General features: G+C 38.8%; 1 protein-coding gene across 3 annotated transcripts in view; it reads left to right on the top strand.

Moving 5' to 3' along the window:
• Positions 1 to 21,387, top strand: part of Atl3 (atlastin GTPase 3) — a 50,572-nt gene that overhangs the window by 11,062 nt on the left and 18,123 nt on the right. For all 3 annotated transcript variants that reach the window (XM_020159030.2, XM_020159029.2, XM_020159028.2), the window contains 6 exons: positions 434 to 577; positions 5,967 to 6,071; positions 6,489 to 6,539; positions 16,014 to 16,070; positions 17,594 to 17,686; positions 18,359 to 18,497. In XM_020159030.2, the coding sequence (XP_020014619.2) occupies positions 434 to 577; positions 5,967 to 6,071; positions 6,489 to 6,539; positions 16,014 to 16,070; positions 17,594 to 17,686; positions 18,359 to 18,497 (589 nt within the window). The remainder of the gene's footprint in view (positions 1 to 433; positions 578 to 5,966; positions 6,072 to 6,488; positions 6,540 to 16,013; positions 16,071 to 17,593; positions 17,687 to 18,358; positions 18,498 to 21,387) is intronic.

Genomic DNA, 21,387 nt, shown 5'->3' with positions numbered 1-21,387 from the left:
GACTTTTATGTCCAGAGAAGCAAAATAGCTCATGAATTATCCTTGATACGTAAAATTACTTATTGAAAATTTAATGGAATCTGGCATTGGTGGGTCACATCATAATCCTAGTTACATAGGAGGTAGAGATCAGGAGGGTCACAGTCCAGAGCCAGCCGGGCATGTACATCCTATCTTGTAAATACCCAACACAAAAAGGACTGGGGGAATGGCTTCAGTGATAGAGTGCCTGCCTAGCAAGTGTGAAGCCTGAGTTCAAAGCCCACTTCAACTAAAATGAAAAAACAAAACAAAAAAACAACTTCATGGAGAGTGCTGGGCATGTAGCTCTGTGGCAGAGCCTTAGCAGGCTTGAAGGTCTGGGTTCAGTCCCCAAGTGCTTCAGAATATGGAAAACCAAAGACTTAATGGGTATGTCTTTTTTCTTGTGTAGAAGGAAGGTGGCCATTCAAATTGGTTGGGTGATCCAGAGGAACCATTAACAGGCTTTTCATGGCGAGGAGGCTCAGACCCAGAAACCACTGGGATTCAGATCTGGAGTGAAGTTTTCACTGTGGAGAAGCCAGGTGGGGAGAAGGTAAGGATGAGAAAGACTTAGAAATTATAAGAAAAACAAGATGAGAATTTTAATGTATACTGTGCTAATCCAATTAAAAATAATTTTTATTGATGTGTTATTAGTGTATGGTTTAAAAATAATGTGTGAATGTAATGTCAAAGTTCAGATAAATAGTGCTAGGAGGATTATAACAGAAAGTAGCTGTCAGCATTCTTCTCTTCTCTATACCCAGTTTTCATTTTCCTGAGGATGGGCTCTCAATGGTTACAGATATTACTCTTCTTCTTTCCTTCCTTACTCCTGTGTGGGTGGCACAGGGCACCAGGGAAGCTCGTTGGGAAGATGGATGGGTATTCACTCCCCACAGCCCTAGCAGGGCTTCTTACTGGTTGCATCCATGCCTAGTAAACTGGAGTTTGAGAGCCTCTACACAACTTGTCTGGTTTGGCGGGGCAGGCCCTATGTTTCTTAAATCAATTTTAACAGCATGCTTTCATAGCTGTTCCTGATGTTTCTGAATCTTTTTAGGGCTTAAGGTCTTTAGAGTCAACCTTTTCTTAAATTCTAATTCAGTGAATATTTTGGGAGCTGGAGAGTTAATACACAACTCTTGATTGCTGTTTTTCCATCTATTTTTTCTTATCATTTTCCTTATTCTTTTAATATTTTATTTCTCTCTCTTCATACTTCCAGCCCCCTTTCTTTCTCTCGTACTGGGGATTGAATCAAGGGCCTCATGTATCCTAAACACATGCTCTACCACTGAGCTATACCGCCAGCCCCATATTTTGTGGGTTTTGACCAATGAATAATGGCCTTTTGTCTATCATTATCTTATCATACATTACCCTAAAGGTCCCCTATGACCCACCTATGTGCCCCTTTCTTCTGTCCCCCCTGCACTCCTGACAATCATGGATATTTTTAGTGTCTCTATAGTTTTGCCTTTTTCAGAATGTTATCTATCTGGACTCAAACAGTTTGTAGACTTTTCAAAATAGCTTCTTTTCACTTAACAGTGTGCTTTTAAGGTTCCTGTATGTTTTTTTTTTTTTTTTTTTTTGTGCTCATTTCTTTTTTCTCTTTTGAGACAGGGTCTCGCTATATAGTTGAGACTGACCCTGAACTCACCACCCTCCGTCCTCAGCCCCTTAGAGCTGGGATTACAGGCATGTGCCTGGCTGTCATTTCTTTTTATACTCAATAATAATTCATCGTGTGGATGTATCATCTCTTATCTCTTTACCTACTGAAGGATATTTTGGTTACTTCCAAGTTTTGACAGTTAGAATAAAGCTGCTGTAAATACTCATGTGTAAGTTTTTGTTGGGATATACATTTTCATGTCCTTTGGGTATGTACCAAGGAATGCTTTTTTCAGGATTGTGTAGTAAGAGTATATTTACTTTTGCCAGAAACTGCCAAACTGTCTTCCAAAATAGTAGCAATGAATGAGAGTTCCTTTTGTCCTACATCCTTGCCAGCATTTGCCGTTGTCAGTACTTGAGCTTTTCATCATTCTAATAGATTTTCATCATATCTAATTAGTGATACTTCATTGTTGTATTTTGTACTGTTTTAAAAAACTATGTTTAAACATTCAGCAGGATTATGAGTGCTTTAAAAAGTCAATATGACAATGGGTAAATGCCAGACTGAGCATTAGATGCTAACCAAAAAAAAAAAAGAAGAAAAAGAAAAAGTTTAGCATAATTGTCTTTTTTTGCGATACTGAGGCTTGAACTCAGGGCCTTCACCTTGAGCCACTCCACCAGCCTAATTTTTGTGAAGGGTTTTTTGAGATAGGGTTCCGAGAACTATTTGCCTGGGGTGTTTTCAAATTGCGATGCTCTTGATCTCTGCCTGAATAGCTAGGATTACAGGTGAGAGCCACCAGCACTGGCTAGCATAGTTGTCTTAATTTTTTAATACTCTATGAGATTTTAGCTTGAAACTTACTTGGCTTAAAAAGTAGAGCATTCATTTGCTTTTTTTTTGTAATGAGAGATGTAGGGTCTCCATATGTAGTCCAGGCTAGCCTCAAACCCATAATCTACGTGCTTCCCTAATACTGGGATTCTAGGTGTTTTTTTGGGCAGGGGAAGGGTGGCGCGGATAGGCTTTCACTATGTAGCCCAGGCTGGCTTTGAACTCTTAGTCCTCCTGGCTCAGCCTTGCTTTTGATGATCACTTGCTTTTGCCTTTTAAATCACTTAAAAAAAAAAGTTTTTTTTTTTTTTTTTTTTTTTGCAATACTGGAGTTTGAACTCAAGGCCTTCCTCTACTTGTGCCACACCTTCAGAATGCTTTTGCTTTTTAATTAAAAACATTTTTGACTAGAGGTGTGGCTCAAGTGGTAAAGCATCTGCCTAGCTAGTGAGAAGGCCTGAGTTCAAATCCCAGTACTGCGAAAAAAAAAATATCTTAACCATATAAATCTGTTTCCTTTGTTTTAACCTACATAATCAATATATGAATGCAGTACATTTTGAACACCTGTTTCCTTATTAGTGGACATTTTATTGCTTTTTCTTTTTTGTGGGACTGGGGTTTGAACTCAGGGCTTTACACTGCAAAGCAGGCTGTCTACCTCTTGAGCCACACCTCCAGTCCATTTTGTTCTCGTTATTTTTGGAGATGGGGTCTTGTGAACTCTTTGCCCAGGCTGGTCTCAAACTGTGATCCTCCGTATCTCAGCCTCCCAAGGAGCTAGGCTTATAGGTGTGAGCCATTGGCACCCAGCTTGGGCCATGGCTTTTAAAAACTATGACCATGACTTATTAGTGGTAGACAAGTAAGTTTATTGGCTCATGACCAATATTTAAGAGCAGAATGGAAAGCATCAGAAGTGTGATACACATACAAATTTCATTTCAGCATTATGTATGTGTGTGTTTGGTCATGGGATAAAATGTATTTCTTTTTTTTCTTTTTTCTTTTATTCATATGTGCATACAATGTTTGGGTCATTTCTCCCTCCTTCCCCCCGCCCTCTCCCTTACCCCCTTGCCCCCTCCCTCTCCCCCCTACCCCCTCGCTACCAGACAGAAACTATTTGCCCTTATCTCTAATTTTGTTGAAGAGAGAGTATAAACAATAATAGGAGGGAACAAGGGTTTTTGCTAATTGAGATAAGGATAGGTATATGGGAGTTGACTTGCATTGCTTTCCTGTTCATGTGTGTTACCTTCTAAATTAATTCTTCTTGAAGTAACCTTTTCTCTAGTTTCTGGTCCCCTTCTCCTATTGGCCTCTGTCACTTTAAAGTATCTGCATTAGTTTCTCTGCATTGAGGGCAACAAATGCTACCTAGTTTTTTGGGTGTCTTACTTATCCTCATACCTCCCTAGTGTGCTCTCGCTTTATCATGTGATCAAAGTCCAATCCCCTTGTTGTGTTTGCCCTTGATCTAATGTCCGAATATGAGGGAGAACTTACGATTTTTGGTCTTTTGGGCCAGGCTAACCTCACTCAGAATGATGTTCTCCAGTTCCATTCATTTACTTGAGAATGATAACATTTCATTCTTCTTCATGGCTGCATTAAATGCCATTGTGTATAAATATCACATTTTCTTAATCCATTCGTCAGTGGTGGGGCATCTTGGCTGTTTCCATAACTTGGCTATTGTGAATAGTACCGCAATAAACATGGGTGTGCAGGTGCCTCTGGAGTAACCTGTGTCACAGTCTTTTGGGTATATCCCCAAGAGTGGTATTGCTGGATCATATGGTAGATCTATGTTTAGATTTTTAAGAAGCCTTCACATTTTTTTTGAGTTCCCTTTATTTTATTTTTTTTTTTGAGGCAATGTCTTATTGTATAACCTAGGCTGGCCTCAAACTCATGATTCTCTGCCTTTGCCTCCTGAGTGCTGGGATTGCAGGTGTGCACCACTACACCCAGTTCCCAACATCATTCTTTTACATGTGGATATCCACTTGTCCCAGCCAGGATTAGTTGTGATTGCTCATTTAATTGAAAAGTATCCTCATTACAATGAATAAAGAGACAAGATAAAACTTTCAATGTCATTAGATTTTAGTGTATTTAGCCTAGAAACCTTATTTACTTTTAATATTTTTTTGCATAGGAATCTCTTTTGCTTGAATTTATGTCTATTCTACCACAATGTGTGTTAGGATATCAAAATAAACTCAGAGATAAGTAATATGTTTAATTGGCCCTGAATATAAACTACTGAAAATTATAGTATCATTTCTAAGAATAAAGATAACGTTATAATATTTTCATTTGTATTTATTACTATAAATCTTATTTTGGTGGTACTGGGACTTGAACTCAGAACCTCATGCTTGCTAGGCAGGTGCTGTATCACTTGAGCCACTCCACCAGCCCTGTTTCATGTTGGGTGTTTTTGAGATAGGGTTTCAAAAACTTTTTGCCCAGGCTGGCTTCAAACTGTGATCCTCCTGATCTCTGCCTCCTGGGTAGCTAGGATTATACATGTGAGCCACTGGTACCTGGTTATTTTGGAGATGGGGGCTTGCATACTATTTGCCTGGCCTTGAACCTTGATCCTTCCAAGTAGTTAGGATTACATGTGTGAGCCACTGGCAGCACTCAGCTTTAAAAACGTTTTGGCTATGGTGGTTCTTTTCTTGGACTCACTAAACTTTCATGGGAAGCTTGTCTGCTGACTTTTGCAGTAATTAAACCCTGTCTTCTTTTGGAACTGGTTTTGATATGCATAAATTTGAAAAGACATATTTTAAAATTATACTACTTCAAGCCATAGCAAGTTGCATAAGGATAATAAGAGTAATAACATTTGGTGTAAATCTAATTTTTAGGGTGGGACTGGATAAAGTCATTAGACATTTTAGAAAGCCTGTGGTTTCATGAAGCCTGGTTATATTTTATAGCATAGATTCTCTTTATGGAATCTTTATTGTGTTCTGCCTTTTGTAAAGGTTGAAATAAATGTTAATTTTCTTGTGTCATACAACCAGAAAACTTAGAAAGTTGAGAGATGAATTCAGCCTTGCAGATAGATGTCAAAATAACCCTGCCTGTAAGATTATAAGTAAGTCAATAAACTATTTTTAATTTTATCTGTTTTTTTTAAACTTTTAAAAAAATTTTTGAATTTTTTCATTTTGAAAACATTGAATGTCTGGCTGGGTAGTGAGCTAAGTGGGGCACTTTCCCTCCTCCATGTTTCTGTGGATGCCTGTTTTGTGTATTACTCCAGGTCATAGCAGATACCTTTTCCAGCAAAGTGCTGTGGTCAAAGCAAGGCACCTAAATAATTGTATTTTTCTGATAGAAACTACAAACATGTGCTTATGGCTCATGTAAATGTTACCTGTGCTTTTGATTTCTCCTTTACATTTTCTCCCTTCCTCACCTTAACCTGTTTTGTTTGTTTTTTCTTTCATTTTAGGTTGCAGTTGTTCTGATGGATACCCAGGGGGCATTTGACAGCCAGTCAACTGTGAAAGACTGTGCTACCATCTTTGCTCTCAGCACCATGACGAGTTCTGTTCAGGTAAAAATACTTGACTTGGAAATAAGAGAGGAAATACGATAAAGGGAGGACATCTTATTTCAGTTACTGTTCTGTAACAGAATTCTTGTGATGGTACGTAGTCGTTCTTTTTAGACTATAGATGTAAGGTAAACTCTTGGAAGATCAAGAAACAGCTAAAGTATTTTTCCACTTAGGTTACTATATGTGAATAAGTATTATTAAAAAAACTCAAACCATTTTAAACTGTAAAGATTTTGTGATTTCAGCCTCATATTCATAGCTTTCCAAAGACAAGATAATATTACTCTTCAAACAACTTTCATGTCTCATAGGTAGACATTTAGTTGCAGAGAGGTTCTCTTCAGTGATTGAGGCTTACTTGGGATTTGTTAGAAGTAAGCCAGAGTAGTATTAATCTGGACTTTTGTTTTCTAGATTTACAATTTGTCTCAGAACATTCAGGAAGATGATCTTCAACAGCTGCAGGTACATATTCTTCCTAAACATTTTAACATTATAATGCATCATTTTAAAGTTTTAAGATGAAGGGGCTGGGATGATGTAGTTCAGTGGTAGAGTGTTTACCTAGTATGTACAAGGTCCCCAGCACTGGAAAAAAAGATTTTAAGGTAGAGAAAAATTTTAGGATTAAGTAGATTTTAGCAAATGATTGAAATATGGAGGGAGATTTTTGGTTCCTAGTAATTCTATACTGTCCGTATCTATTCAGTGGAGAAGGAGCAGGGTGGCTAGGGAAGGCCTCAGTGATTTGATCAGAAAGTTGAAGAAAGAGAGCAAGTCTTTTGGGCATGTCTGAAGGAGAAGTGATAACAGGAGAGGGAAGGCAAGAAGAAGGACCCTGTGGTGGATTGTGCTTGGCTTGATCAAGGAACAGCAAGGTGGTCAGCAGGTAGGGTTAGTGGGTGTGATGGGAAGGGGCTAAGTGATGAAGTCAGAAAGGCAATGAGGTTCCAGTCATTCTAGCTCTTGGCTTTTCCTTTGAAGGAGATGGGAGTCATGGAAGGGTCAAGCAGAGGAATGATGTTATTGGACATGTTGCAAAAGGATCACTGGCTGCTGTGTTTAGAATAGATTTTTAGGGGAGCAAGGATTTTTTTTTTTTTTTGGTAGTGGTACTGGAGTTTGAACTCAGGGCCTTACACCTTAAGCAGGTGCTCTACCACTTGAGCCACTTTGCAGCCCTCCATTATTTTTTTTAATAGGAAAGATTTTTTTTTGAGAAAAGCAACTTGAATAGGAAAGAGTTATTTTGGCTCACAGTTTTAGAAGTTTCAGCCCATGGTCAGCTGGCTCCATTTTTTTCTGTGATTTGATGAGGCAAAACAGCATGTGGAAAGGTGGGGAGCAGCAAAATTGCTCACCTCATGGTGGCCAGGAAGCAGAGAGCAAGGGACTAGGGACAAGACCCTTTTCAAAGACGTGCTCCCAGTGACCTACTTTCTCTTACTGGGCCCTACTTCCCTCCACCTCCCAATAATGCTATCAAATTATGGTTAATCCATTAGTGAAATTTGAGCCCTCATGATCCAGTCACCTTACAATGATTGCAGCTCCTAACTGGGGACCAAGCCTTCAACACGTAGGCCTTTGGGGAATACTTCATATCTAAACCATAACATTCTTCCCCTGGCTTCCAAAGTCTCATGGCCATAATGCAAAATGAGTCCTCTCCAATAATCTCCAGAGTCTTTAATAGTTCCAACATTGTTCAAAAGTACATGTCCAAAGTCTCCTCTGAGACTCAACAAACTCATAGCTGTGAGCCCATGTAAAATTCAGAAAGCAAGTTATACTTGCACAGAATGAACATTCCCACTCCAAAGTGGAGGAATGGGGTAGAGAAAGGAGGGGTGGAACCAAAGCAAGACCAAAACCCAGCAGAGGAAATGTTAAATCTCTGTGGCTTGTGTTCTGTCACCATTTTTTATCTGAAACATTTCTTTCTGACTCCTTCCTTTCACATAGCTTTCAAATGCTTACCTTGTGTGAGACTAAGGGTTATGTGTTATAGATTTAACAGTGAGGTAGACATGGTTCTTACTGTTACAGATTTTATAGTATAGGCAGTGAGAGAGAGACAAATATCAACAGGCTTGGGTGATGTATTAGATTTCTAGGACGGCTATAACAAAGTACCACAAAGTGGGTGGCTTAAAATAATAAAATGTTGGAGGCCAGAAGTTAGAAATCAGGGTATCGGCAGGCTGAGCTGTCTTTGAGCATGGAGGGGAGAATCTTTTCTTGCTTCTTCTAGCTTCCAGTGGTTGCTGGCAGTCCTTGGCATCTTTTGGCTTGCAATTGCACACTTCAGTCTGTGCTTCTGTCCTCACATGGCCGTCCTCTCTCTCTGTCTGTGCATCTCTGTGTCTTTATGTGGTGTTGTACTTGTTCTGTTCTATTTTTTCTTGTAAGGATGCTAGTTACATTCTATTAGGTTCACCCTAATGACCTTGTTTTAACTTGGTTACATCTGTGAAGACCCTATTTCTAAATAAGATCACATTCACAGGTACTAGGTGTTAGGAATTCAATATATATATATATATATACACACACATATATATATACATATATATATTTTTTGTAAAACACAGTTCACATTATGAAGGTGATAAGGAAATTATGATGTTTTTACATAATTCCTTTAATATCATTCCAAAGAGTTCCAGCATCTTCTGGTTCCTCACACCTAAGATATGTTTAAGCATTGAATGTTTTCCCTTATTATTTCAATAACAGCCTTTCTGATTCTTTTGTCCTATATAGCCCTTTATCTCCTGCACTGATCTTGTTATCTGTGTGTGGACTTACAGCAGCTCTGCAGCTGATTTTCCTGTTTCCAGTTTCTCCTGAGAACTATGTTACACACTCTTCAATCATTTTTTTAACTGTTACTGGGTTTCTCAGGCATCTGTATTGTTTTCCAGATTATCGCATTATATTTAAGCCTTGGTTAGTTCTTCAGTACAGTCTATTTAACATGGCTCTTTTTTCCTTTCCATTACCAATTATGGCCTTTCATTTACTCTTTTTTTTTTTTTGTGGTACTGGGGTTTGAACTTAGGTCCTTCACCTTGAGCTGTTCCACCAGCCCTATTTTCGTGATGGGTTTTTTTTTCAAAATAGGGTCTTGCAAAGTATTTGCATGGCCTGGCTTCTAACTGCGATCCTCCTGATCTCTGCCTCCTGCGTAGCTTGGATTACAGGCGTGAGCTACCAGTGCCAGGCTCATTCACTCTTTTCCTACAGAATTTAACTTGCTTAATCTTGTAACAGAGTTGCTTGTTTCTTTTGTGGTACTGGGATTTGAGCTCAGGGCTACACCTTGAGCCACTCTACCAGCCCTTTTTCATGAAGGGTTTTTTTGAGATACAGTCTCCTGAATTATTCCCAGGCTGCCTTCAAACTGCAATCCTACTGAACTCTGCCTCCTAGGCAGAGTAGCTAGGATTACAGGCATGAGCCACCCATGCCTGGCCAAAGTTGCTTTTTTTCTTTCTTTTTTCTTAGTATCTCTTCTACTACCATGTAGGGCACTTAATTTCCTGTCTTTGAACTCAGTTCACATATCATGTTTTCTTTATGGCTTCAAGAAACAAGTGCTTAGAGCACTACTACTTTACATTCTTGAGTTCCATTAACTCACTGGGTATAAATATTATTTTTTTCATCTTTTTTTTTTTGAGGCAGTCTTACTCTGTAGCCTAGGCTGGACTCAAACTTGCTAGGTAGCCTAGGCCTGCCTTGAATTTTTTATTTTCCTGCCTCAGCCTTCGGAGGGCTGGGATTGCAGGTGTGTGCATGGCTAGATTTTTTTTTTTTTGGTTGGATGAGAGTTTGAACTTAAGGCTTCATGCTTGCAAAGCAGGCACTCTACTGCCTGAGCCACAACTCTGGTCCTTGGCTGGATGTAACTAAGTGTTTGGGAACACATTAAAGTTTGGAGATTTTCCCAGTAAAAATGTATTTTTAAAATTCTTCTTTATAAGTAAATAGTCTAGTGAAAATACCTTTTGTGGTTTGTGCAACAGTTGTAGACTGGGTGATGGAAAGATTTGGGGGTTGAGGTAGAAGCAGATGTTGTGGATAACTTGTAAGTCTCTGGATCAGGAGAGGGAATTCTGGAAGATCTATGTTTGCAAGGGAACATAGAAGACTCTTTGGAATGGAAGTCTTGGGAGGGCAAAGAAGAATAATACTAGGAATAGTTAAAAAAGGTTTGGGAAGTTGTAGGAAGAGTAGAATACTTGAATTGTGAATTTGGCGGTAGAAATGTTATGGGTGACAGTCTAAGATGTGGATATGTTGGAGTGGAAGAAATCACTGGAGGTCATATGGCAAGGACTTGTAAGGCAGGGATTGAATGGAAGTGCTTACATTGATGGAGGAAAACACTGAATCAAGTGTCAAAGTCCTTAGTGAGAGAGAGAGAGACTAGATGGTTTGTAGATGGACCACAGTAAGGAATGAGGGAAAGAGTATGTGTACAAATGGCACAGATCCTGAAGAAGTAGGGCTTTTTGCAAGGCAGTGAAGAATGATGGTTGAGAAGTGACAAAAGGAAGCAAAGAAGTCAATGACACCACCTTTTGATCCTGAGATATCTGGGGTGTGAGAGAATAATTGTCAGTACTTGATTTGACTGCAGGGAAAATTTTTGGACCCTAAGGTTTTAGTTAAAGTAAGAAGGTATAAGAAATACTCAGAGAAGCACCTGGAAATTTAGGGGGGATTTCTTCATTGTGGAGATGAATATAGAAGTTGGCAGATAGTGCAGTGAAAGTGTCTGAGTGGTGGGAGGAGAAGATCTGGAGCATTATGTGCACGGTGATTCCAGTGTTAGACTATGAAGTGAGAAGCTTTTTTCGCATTAAGGGGATATGGCTACTTTTAAGGCATTAAATCAGTGGATTAGTTGGTTTGCTCATACATTTACTCACGGTGTAGTCCATTTTCTGTTTCTATAACAAAATACCTGAAACTAGGTAACTATAAAGAAGAGGTTTATTTATTAGCTCATGATTCTGGAGGTTCAGGGGCATTGTGTCAGCATCAGCTTAGCTTTGCTGAAGTCCTTGTGGTGGGTGACATCACAGTGGCAGGAGCATGTATGAGAGTGAGTGATCACATTGTAGGGAAGGAAGCCAAAGAAGAGACTGGGGACCAACTAGGGTCCCACGAGAACTACATTAATCCTTTTCAAGAGTATACCCCCAATGACTATAAAGACCTCCCACAATCCTTCTCAAACTACCACCACCTCTGATAGAGCGCCTGCCTAGCAAGTGTGAAGCCTGGATTCAAATCCAGTACCACAAAAAAAGTACCACCATCTCAGCACAGATGCATTGAAGGCTAAGCCTCCAACACATGAACCCTTGGAGGAGAAACCACTTCTTAACCATAGCATTTCACATTAAGCTGGACTTAATGTTTGGAGGACTTGTCTCACTTGACAAGGCTGGTTGTAGATCCAGCAACTATATAAATATAAATGTTACAAGGATATTATGCCTGGAAATACACAAGAATCAACTGGTAACTTATGTTGAACTCAGAAAAATAACTTGCACCATCACAAGCTACAAATACAAAAAATCAGGAGGCATTCCTATCTACAAACAGTAAAAGTTTTAAAATGTAATAGAAAGTACTCACTGTAGCCACAAAATATTAAAAATGTAGAATAAACTTAATGAGACCTATATGAAACACTTCAAAATGGTGAGTCGCATAAAAGATTTAACCACACATGCAGAAGTACACTTTAAACATGCTGATTTCATTTCCTTTGGATTATGTTCCAAGTAATGGGATTTCTGAATCATTTGGGAGTTTTGTTTTTAATTTTTTTCTAGAAAATGCATTAAATTATAAAAGTATTAAACTTCTTCTGAAATTCTCTCAATACAAAATCATACAATATAAAAAGTACAAAATTTCTCATGAAGTTATTGAAACTTGTCTGAAGGTGACTGACAGCAATGGCTAAATTAGTTATGCTGCTAATATACCTCCAAAGGTTTGTTTAGCACACCACTAATTTTAATTTTTTGAGGAACCGCTATACTGTTTTCCATAATGGTTGTATTAGCTAGTACTTTTCTGTAGAGGCAACAGCTTGGAATGCTTTTTTTTTCTGTGCTGTGCTTCTAAACTTTTAACATGCTTATACTGCTTTTTGATTTTTAAAGCTTAAATATTAATAACGTACATGAAATTAAGATTTAGTTCTACCTTAATTAAGATTTCTACTACCTTTTACCCCCTTTTCTTTTTGCGGTATTGAGGTTTGAACTCAAGGCCTACACCTTGAGCCACTCTACCAGCCCTATTTTTGTGATGGGTTTTTTCGAGATAAGATCTTGAGAACTATTTTCCTGGGCTGGCTTCAAACCACAGTCCTTGTGATCTCTGCCTCCTGAATAACTAGGATCACAGGCATGAGCCACCAGCTCCTAGCTTCACCCAGTTTTCTTCCCTTTCAGTCTTCCAATAGTTATATCATAATTTTTGGTTAAAATATGCCCACATTTTTCTCATTATATCTGTATATATACAGTTGTGGTCTTTTGTATCTGAAGGTTCTACGTCCATGCATTCAACCAATCCTGGACTGGAAATATTTTTTAAAAAATTGCAGCTGTATTGAACATGTGTTGGCCATTTTTTCTTGTCATCATTCCCTAATACAGTATGATACTTGTTTACATGCCACTTGCATTTTATTAGGTAGTGTAAGTAATCTAGAAATGATCTAAATACTTTGCCATGTAATCTAAGGGACTTGAGCATTTGCATATTAATTATAGAATGGAACTAATATTCTTTTAGAATTCTGAAGTCATTACTTAATTGCTGTCTGGCTTCCAGTATTGTTGATGAAGTCCTCACTGTGTGATTCCTGATGTTTTGTATGTGACATTTTTGTTTCTGAAGCTTATAAAATCTTTTCTAGGCATGTATTTTCATGATGCCTTAGTGAAGGCTTTTTGTTTATTCTTTGTAAACTCATCTCAGTGAGATAAGATGTTGCAGTTAAGAAATAACAACAGGATGCTGTTAAAAAGCAACATTTAGGAAACAACAACAAAAAAGATCCTCAAGTTAGAAAAAGGGAACATTCAGTAAATATGACTTAAAATTAAATTAGAAAACATTTCCCCAATAGGTTGAATAAAGATATAAAGAAAAGGAATCAGGAAGGAGGGGAAGAGAGCAAAAGGAGAGGAGAGAGAATGGAAGAGAGGGAGTATGAGAAAGGGAAGAATAAAGGGGTGACATAGAGAGAAATGACCCAAGCATTGTATGCACATATGAATAATAAAACAATAAAAATTAAAAAAAAAAAAAAGGTGTGGCATAGAGGAAGATAGGCCGGGCATACACAAAAGGAAAAAGCATCAATTTAGAAGGGCTGGGGTGTGGCTCATGTTGTGCAGTGCCTGCCTAGCAAATGTGAGGCCCTGAGTTCAAACTCCCCGGTACTGCCAAAAATAAAGTAGAAGATCAGTTTAAGAGAGATTTAGGTGTTAATAGCTATTTAGGTATTTATTTAGGAATTTTAGTAAAAAGAGAAATGAAGGGAAAGAAATTATTAAAAGGAATAATATAAGATGATACTCTGTAATTGAAGGACATGGGTTTTTGTCTTCCTCCTAGAGGCTTTACTCAAATTTTTGGTGGTCTTTGACCACCTGTCTTTAGGAGTAAGCCACTAAAAATCTGAGTTAGAGCCAGGCATGCCTGTGATTCAGCTCCTCTGGAGACTGAGTCAGGAGGATCCAAGTTTGAGGCCATCCAGTACAAGATAGTGAGCTCTTGTCTCAAAATAAAAATAAAAAGGGCTGGGGATATAGCTCAGTGGCAGAGTGCTTGCCTAGCATGTGCACTGTGGTTCAATCCCCAGTACTAAAAAAATAAAAAGGAAAAGAAATCTGAACGAAGGTGGGTCTTGTAGGTTTGGATCCAGTGGGGCGATGAGTTGTGATTGCCTAGCTAGCTATTTTGTTACTGGCTCTTAAATGTCAGTTTTTTCAGTTTTATTCTTGGGCTCAGTTTCCCCAGAGATTTCTTTAAACTCAGCAGAATCAGAGCAGGTTAAGGATCCCACCTTGTACACTTTGACTTAAGTATCTGTTTCTAGTAATGTAGGAGATTTACTCTTAACCTTAATGGAGTTTGATACCAAGTCCAGACTTTTTTTTTCCCCCCCAGATAGGGTCTTTTGGATCTTCTTATCTCTGCCTCTCCAGTATCTGGGATTACAGGCGTATACAGCTACATCTGACTTGTTTTTGAGATAGGGTATTGATAGCTTTTTGCCTGGGCTGGCCTTGAGTCTCAGTCCTTCTGTCTCCACTGCCATGCCTAGCCTGGACTTTTTTTTGTTTAACTTCTCTAGATAATACACTTGCCATTTTTGTGGGGTAGGAAGTGCATGGTACTTAGAAGGTGGGAACCTGGGGGTGTAGGTGCTCTCTCCAGAGACTTGCAAACATTCCTTTAGTTGTTCACCTTACTCTCATACCCCTCTTGCAGGGTAACTGTGTTTGTCATTTTTCAGCCTTTCAGTGATTCTACTGAGAGAATCTGCTTATTATTCCTTTCTTTTTGTTGTTGCTTTGAGGCAGGGTCTCACTGTGTAGCCCATGATGGCCTCAAACTCAATCTCCTAAGTGCTGGAATCACAGGTGTGCACCACAACACCTGGCTGAGAATCTGCTTATTTCTTAGCAGGACAGAGAAAGTCAACCCTCAGCAATTCTAATCTGTTTCCTTTCCATAGTGTTTGTGGCTTCTTGCTGCTATCATATTTCCTATTCTCTTTGTCCTGTGAGTTTGTGGTTTTTTTTTTTGGATCGCACTGGGGTTTGAACTCAGGACTTCATGCTTTGCAAGGCAGGTGCTCATCCACTTGAGCCACATCTCCAGCCCCAAGTTTGTAGCACTTAAGCTTTGTTATACTTTTAGTGAGACTTCGTGAAGAAACAGGTAAATTACATATAAACCTTAATCTTAACGAATACTATGGGCTCAGTATTTTTCTTGCTGCTGGAGATGCAGAGTGCACAGAACAAGCAAATGTTCTTGCCCCGTGGAGTTTAAATATTAATAGTGTGCTGGACACCAGTGGCTCATGCCTGTAATACTAACTACTTGGGAGGCTGAGATTGGGAGGATTACGATTTGAGGCCATCCCAGACAAGTAGCTTATGAGACCCCATCTCCAAAATAACCAGACCAAAATGGATTGGAGGTTTGGCTCAAGTGGTAGAGTGCTACTTTGTAAGTGCAAAGCTCTGGTTTCAAACCTGAGTCCCACCCCCCAAAAAATATTTGTAGTAAAGACAGACACTAGTCAAGTTAAGTAAAGGTATAGCATATTAGATAGTGATGTTAGGGAGAAAATTTAAAAAAAGTGGCAAGAAATACTGTGTGGAAAGTGGTAATCCTTTTAGGTAAATGGCCAAGGAAGGCTTCATTGAGAAGGACCCATTTGAGTACAGACCTGAAGAAACTAAGGAGCTGATCCTGGGGATATTTGGGAGAAGAATGTTACAGAACAAAGGCCCTGAGACAGTTGCGTTTCCAGAGTGTTTGAGGCTCAGCAAGGGGGATTCCACTGTAGCTGGATTAAAATGTAAGAACTAGCTTTAATACTGAGTGAGGGTATAGGGTTGTGAGCAGAGGTGTGCTGTGATCTTACTAATCTCATCTGTAGCAGAGCCCTCGGGGGCTGCTGTCTGAGAATGGTCTGTAGAAAGGCAATGTATTCCAGGTTATTTTAGGCTTCATGGCTCCTGTGGGATTTCTAAACTATAGAACTTTGGTTTCAATTTGAGTAGCATCCAGTATGTTAAATGAATACTTTGCTAAAGAGTACCAGAAGTATTAAATAAATTTGCCTTATAAACTCTTAACTCTTCTTTCTTACAGTTGTTCACAGAATATGGTCGTCTGGCAATGGATGAAATTTTCCAAAAACCCTTCCAGGTAAAATAATAACTGAATATGATTCATATTTTTGTATTAGTTCACAGATCAGCAAACCACGGTTCACAGGCCAAATCTGACCTGCTGCCTGATTTTACATGACTTATAAGCTAAGGAATTTTTGTTTGTTTGTTTTTGTTTTGTTTTTATTTTCCGTGGTACTGGGTTTGAACTCAGGGTTTCGAACTTGCTAGTCAGATGCTCTACCACTTGAGCCATGCCCTCAGCCTGTTTTTTTTGTTTTGTTTTTTTTTTTTTCTTTTTGGTAGCACTGGGGTTTGAACTCAGGCCCTCATGCTTGCTAGGCAGGCACTGTTACAGCTTCAGCCACTCTGCCAGCCCTTTCTTGTAAACTTTTTTTTTTTTTCCAGATAGGGTCTCAACGAACTATTTGCCCAAGGCTGGCTTTGAGGTCCTCCTGATTTCTGCCTCCTGAGTAGCTAAGATTACAGGTGTGAGCCACTGGCACTGTATTTGTTTTTTGAGATAGGGTCTCACTATGAATCGCAAGCTGGCCGGGAACTTGCTATGTATATAGTCCAGGTTGGCTTTGAACTCAAGTATCCTCCTGCTTCAGCCTCCCCAGTGCTGGAATTACATGTGTGCTTCACCATGTCCAGCTCTTTTTTGTCCTTTCTTTTTGCAGAACTGGGAATCAAACCCAGGGTCTTAACGCACACTAAGCAAGTACTGTACTGCTGAGCTACACCTTCAGAGAGTATGAGTGCCCGTGTTGATATATGGTTGAACTCAGGGCCTTGAACCTGCTAGGCAAAACCCTTATACTTTTCAGTGGGTGGGAAAAAAAAGAAAAGAGCAGTAATGTTTCAGGATGTGTAAATGACCTGAAACTTCCACATTGGTGTTCATAGCTAAAGTGTTAGTGGAACACAGCCACTCTGATGTGTGTGTTATTGTGGCTGCTTTCCTACTATAGTAACAGAGTTGAGGAGCTGCTTAAAATTTTTACTTTTGGTCCTTTACAGAAAATATTTCCTGACCCCTACTTTAGCTAATTACGTTTTTAAAGATGAAAAGCACAGAAAAGTCAAGTAAGACTAGAGTGCTTTCCATTTGAGCATTATTCACCCTCCCGCTTTTTCTTTTTGTTGGAACTGGTATGGGCCAAGCCCTGCTAGTTCTTTTCTCTTTTAATGTAAATAGCAGATCTGATCTTATGATTAGTTAGTATCCATTTTATTTTCTCTTTTATCCTTTCCTACATTCCTCTTATTTGCCTTTAGGGCAGAATCCTGAATTTAATGATTTCTCAACAATTTCTTCTATTCCTGTTAACTTGTGAGAATGAAAATAGCAGATGGGATGTATTAACCTCACATTTGACTTAAACATGTCCTTGTAGTGCTTATAAAGTTTCAGGACACTATGGAATAGATAAATCTATCAGCACATTTCCTTGCCTCCTTTGAAGAAATGGGGATCATGCAAAGAAGTGTTACAATGATTATCTTAAAAATGCATTTATGCAGTGTTATAATATGTTTTACTCTTTGCTGAAATAGACACTGATGTTTTTGGTTCGAGACTGGAGTTTCCCTTATGAATACAACTATGGACTGCAAGGAGGAATGGCGTTTTTAGATAAGCGTTTACAGGTAAGTGTATATAATCTCTTGAGGAATTAGCTAAAAGGAGTGACAACTTTCTCATTTTTCTTTGGCTATTGTATTTAAAGCAGCTTATTGAAAATATTACTAAATATGCTAAATATGTATGAATCTTAGCATAAACCAATACCATTTTTTCATGGTGAAATTAACCTGGGTATATAATACACAGGAATTATAAAGAAGAACTCTGGCCAAAAGCCCAAGTGTGATATAATTTCCATTTTATATTTTAAACCAGATTCTATATGTGCTTTTAGAATGTCACATTCTCGTTCTGCTCTTACTCAGTATTCTTACTTGCTTTCTTTGGCATGAATATAAACAGGCTAAGCCTGTTTATGTATCCTAGCACAGGAGTCCTTTGTCAGTCACTACTAACTGGTTAGATCCTCCTTCCCACTCACAAACCTTCTTTTTTTCTTAAACATTGTGCAATATTCATGTGAAGCAAACTCTGTAGCACCTGTTCTTTGTTGGCTATAGGAGCCAAATATGGTTAATCACATTCATGCATTTATTGCTTCTTGGGGTTCTGAGTTTTCTCATTGGCCACTGTCAGAGTTGGGAAGTCTTCTTTCCTTTGCCCTCATACTAGTGGTTTCTAGTGAAGAAAACCAAGCAGTCTTTGGTTGGTAAGATGTTGGTCTTCATTGGCAGGTGAAGGAACAGCAACACGAAGAGATTCAGAATGTTCGAAATCATATTCACTCGTGTTTCTCCGATGTCACCTGTTTTCTCTTACCACATCCAGGACTCCAGGTGGCCACAAGCCCTGACTTTGATGGAAAATTGAAAGGTGTGTTACAGATGTTGTTACTCTACGTGTGACGTGATGTGTGGAATTAAGTAATGACTAGTAAATGTCAATTATGAGTCAAGTGAATACTTAAAGAGAAATATTGTGGCCTTATAGAAAGAATAGTATTTAGTTTAGTTCAGATTTTGTTACTGATTTTCTGTGACCATCTGTCTGAAAATATGGTAGTAGAATCCATCAGTGATCTTTCTAGGAGACATGCTATAGTTGCTGATTTTTGAGGACAAAAGTGTTAAATAAAGAAAGTCTAAGGCTAAGTCAGCTAGTATTTGTCAAGTAAAATTACCTTCTAAGGGAAAGGTAGCATGATGCACGGTTTAGGTATTATTTTCATTTTAATTGTGATTGTAGCAAAACCTGATAGTGAGTCATCTATTAATGTCAGGAAGTGTTCAGAAGATGGTAGACTAGAGGAATCCAGAGTTGGGACTCTTGGGCTCTATTATCTTATTTTTGTTCCTTATTCATTGAGGCCTGGACTCAGTTAATGACTGTCCCTCAGTTTATGTGTGTGTTAAGCTCAGTACTTTGTTTATAAGCTTCTCTGAGTTTACCTTCCCTGTGAGTGGTGGTCATAAATAGCTTCCAGTTTTGGAACCCCCACCTGAGTTCCCAGTGCTATGCAATTCCATGAAGTTGCTATCATTTCCAGTATCTTACAGATGAGGAAACTGGTAAAAATGAGGAAGGTTAAGTAACTCCTAAATGCTCAGCTAAAATCAGAATCACCAGATTCTGGTGCTCCAAAGCCACACTGCTATGAAATAGAAGTTCTTTGTTTTTTTAGAGGATGGAGGATATGTACTGTTAAGTTACCAGGAGAACTTGCCTTTTGAAGTGGAAGATTTTCTTAGCCTCATTGTTACATATGAAATACATTGTTTTCACTTTGATTTAATTCATTCAAAAAATTAATCTCCTTATCCATCTCAAGACTTATAGTCCAAGCTGGCACTGGTGGCTCACACCTGTAATCCTAACTACTTGGTAGGCTGAGATTGTGATTTTTGACCAACCTGGGCATATACTTCTTGAGACCTTCATCTCCAAAATAAACAGAACAAAATGGACTGGCAGTGTGGCTCAAGTGGTAGAGTGCCTGCTTTGTTAATAAGCACAAGCCCTGAGTTCAAATCCCAGTCCTATCCAAAATAAAATTTTACATTCCAGTTAGTTCAGCAAAACAAACCGAGTTGGAGACACTTAACCTTTACCTTCTTTTTTTATTTATGTTTTTTAATTTTATTCATATGTACATACAATGTTTGGGTCATTTCTCCCCCCTTCCCCCCACCCTCTCCCTTAACCACCCCATCCCCTCCCTCTCCCCCCCACCCCCTTGCTTCCAGGCAGAAACTATTTTGCCCTTATGTCTAATTTTGTTGAAGAGAGAGTATAGCAATAATGGGAAGAACCAAGGGTTTTTGCTAGTTCAGATAAAGATAGCTATACAGGGAGTTGACTTGCATTGCTTTCCTGTACATGCATGTTACCTTCTAAATTAATTCTTCTCAAACTAACCTTTTCTCTAGTTCCTGGTCCCCTTCTCCTATTGGCCTCTGTCGCTTTAAAGTATCTGCATTAGTTTCTCTGTGTTGAGGGCAACAAATGGCTATCTAGGTTTTTGAGTGTCTTACCTATCCTCACCCCTCCCTTGTGTGCTCTCGCATTATCATGTGATCAAAGTCCAATCCCTTTGTTGTGTTTGCCCTTGATCTAATGTCCACCTATGAGGGAGAACATACAATTTTTGGTCTTTTGGGCCAGGCTAACCTCACTCAGAATAATGTTCTCTAGTTCCATCCATTTACCTGCGAATGATAACATTTCATTCTTCTTCATGGCTGCATAAAATTCCATTGTGTATAAATACCACATTTTCTTAATCCATTCTTCTGTAATGGGGCATCTTGGCTGTTTCCATAACTTGGCTATTGTGAATAGTGCCGCAATAAACATGGGTGTGCAGGTGCCTCTGGAGTAACCTGAGTTACTCCAGAGTAATTCAGCATTCTTTTGGGTATATCCCCAAGAGTGGTATTGCTGGATCATATGGTAGATCTATGTTTAGATTTTTAAGGAGCCTCCAAATATTTTTCCAGCGTGGTTGTACTAGTTTACATTCCTACCAGTAGTGTAAGAGGGTTCCTTTTTCCCCACATCCTTGCCAACACCTGTTGTTAGTGGTGTTGCTAATGATGGCTATTCTAACAGGGGTGATGTGGAATCTTAGTGTGGTTTTAATTTGTATTTCCTTTATTGCTAGGGATGGTGAGCATTTTTTCATGTGTTTTTTGGCCATTTGAATTTCTTCTTTTGAGAAAGTTCTGTTTAGTTCACTTGCCCATTTCTTTATTGGTTCATTAATTTTGGGAGAATTTAGGTTTTTGAGTTCCCTATATATTCTGGGTATCAGTCCTTTGTCTGATGTGTAGCTGACAAATATTTTCTCCCACTCTGTGGGTGATCTCTTCAGTTCAGAGACCATTTCTTTTGTTGAGCAGAAGCTTTTTAGTTTTATGAAGTCCCATTTATCTATGCTATCTCTTAGTTGCTGTGCTGCTGGGGTTCCATTGAGAAAATTCTTGCCTATACCTATTAGTTCCAAAGTATTTCTTACTCTTTCCTGTATGAACTTTAGAGTTTGGGGTCTGATTTTAAGATCCTTGATCCATTTTGAGTTAATATTGGTATAGGGTGATAAACATGGATCTAGTTTCAGTTTTTTGCAGACTGCTAACCAGTTTTCCCAGCAGTTTTTGTTGAAGAGGCTGCTTTTTCTCCATCGTATATTTTTAGCACGTTTGTCAAAGATAAGTGGTTATAGTTGTATGGCTTCATATCTAGGTCCTCTAATCTGTTCCACTGG

The sequence above is a fragment of the Castor canadensis genome, chromosome 1, assembly GCF_047511655.1.
Source record: "Castor canadensis chromosome 1, mCasCan1.hap1v2, whole genome shotgun sequence".
Taxonomy (NCBI): Eukaryota; Metazoa; Chordata; class Mammalia; order Rodentia; family Castoridae; genus Castor; species Castor canadensis.
The sequence above is the reverse complement of the archived record's forward strand: the minus strand, read 5'-3'. Positions and strand labels throughout refer to the sequence as shown.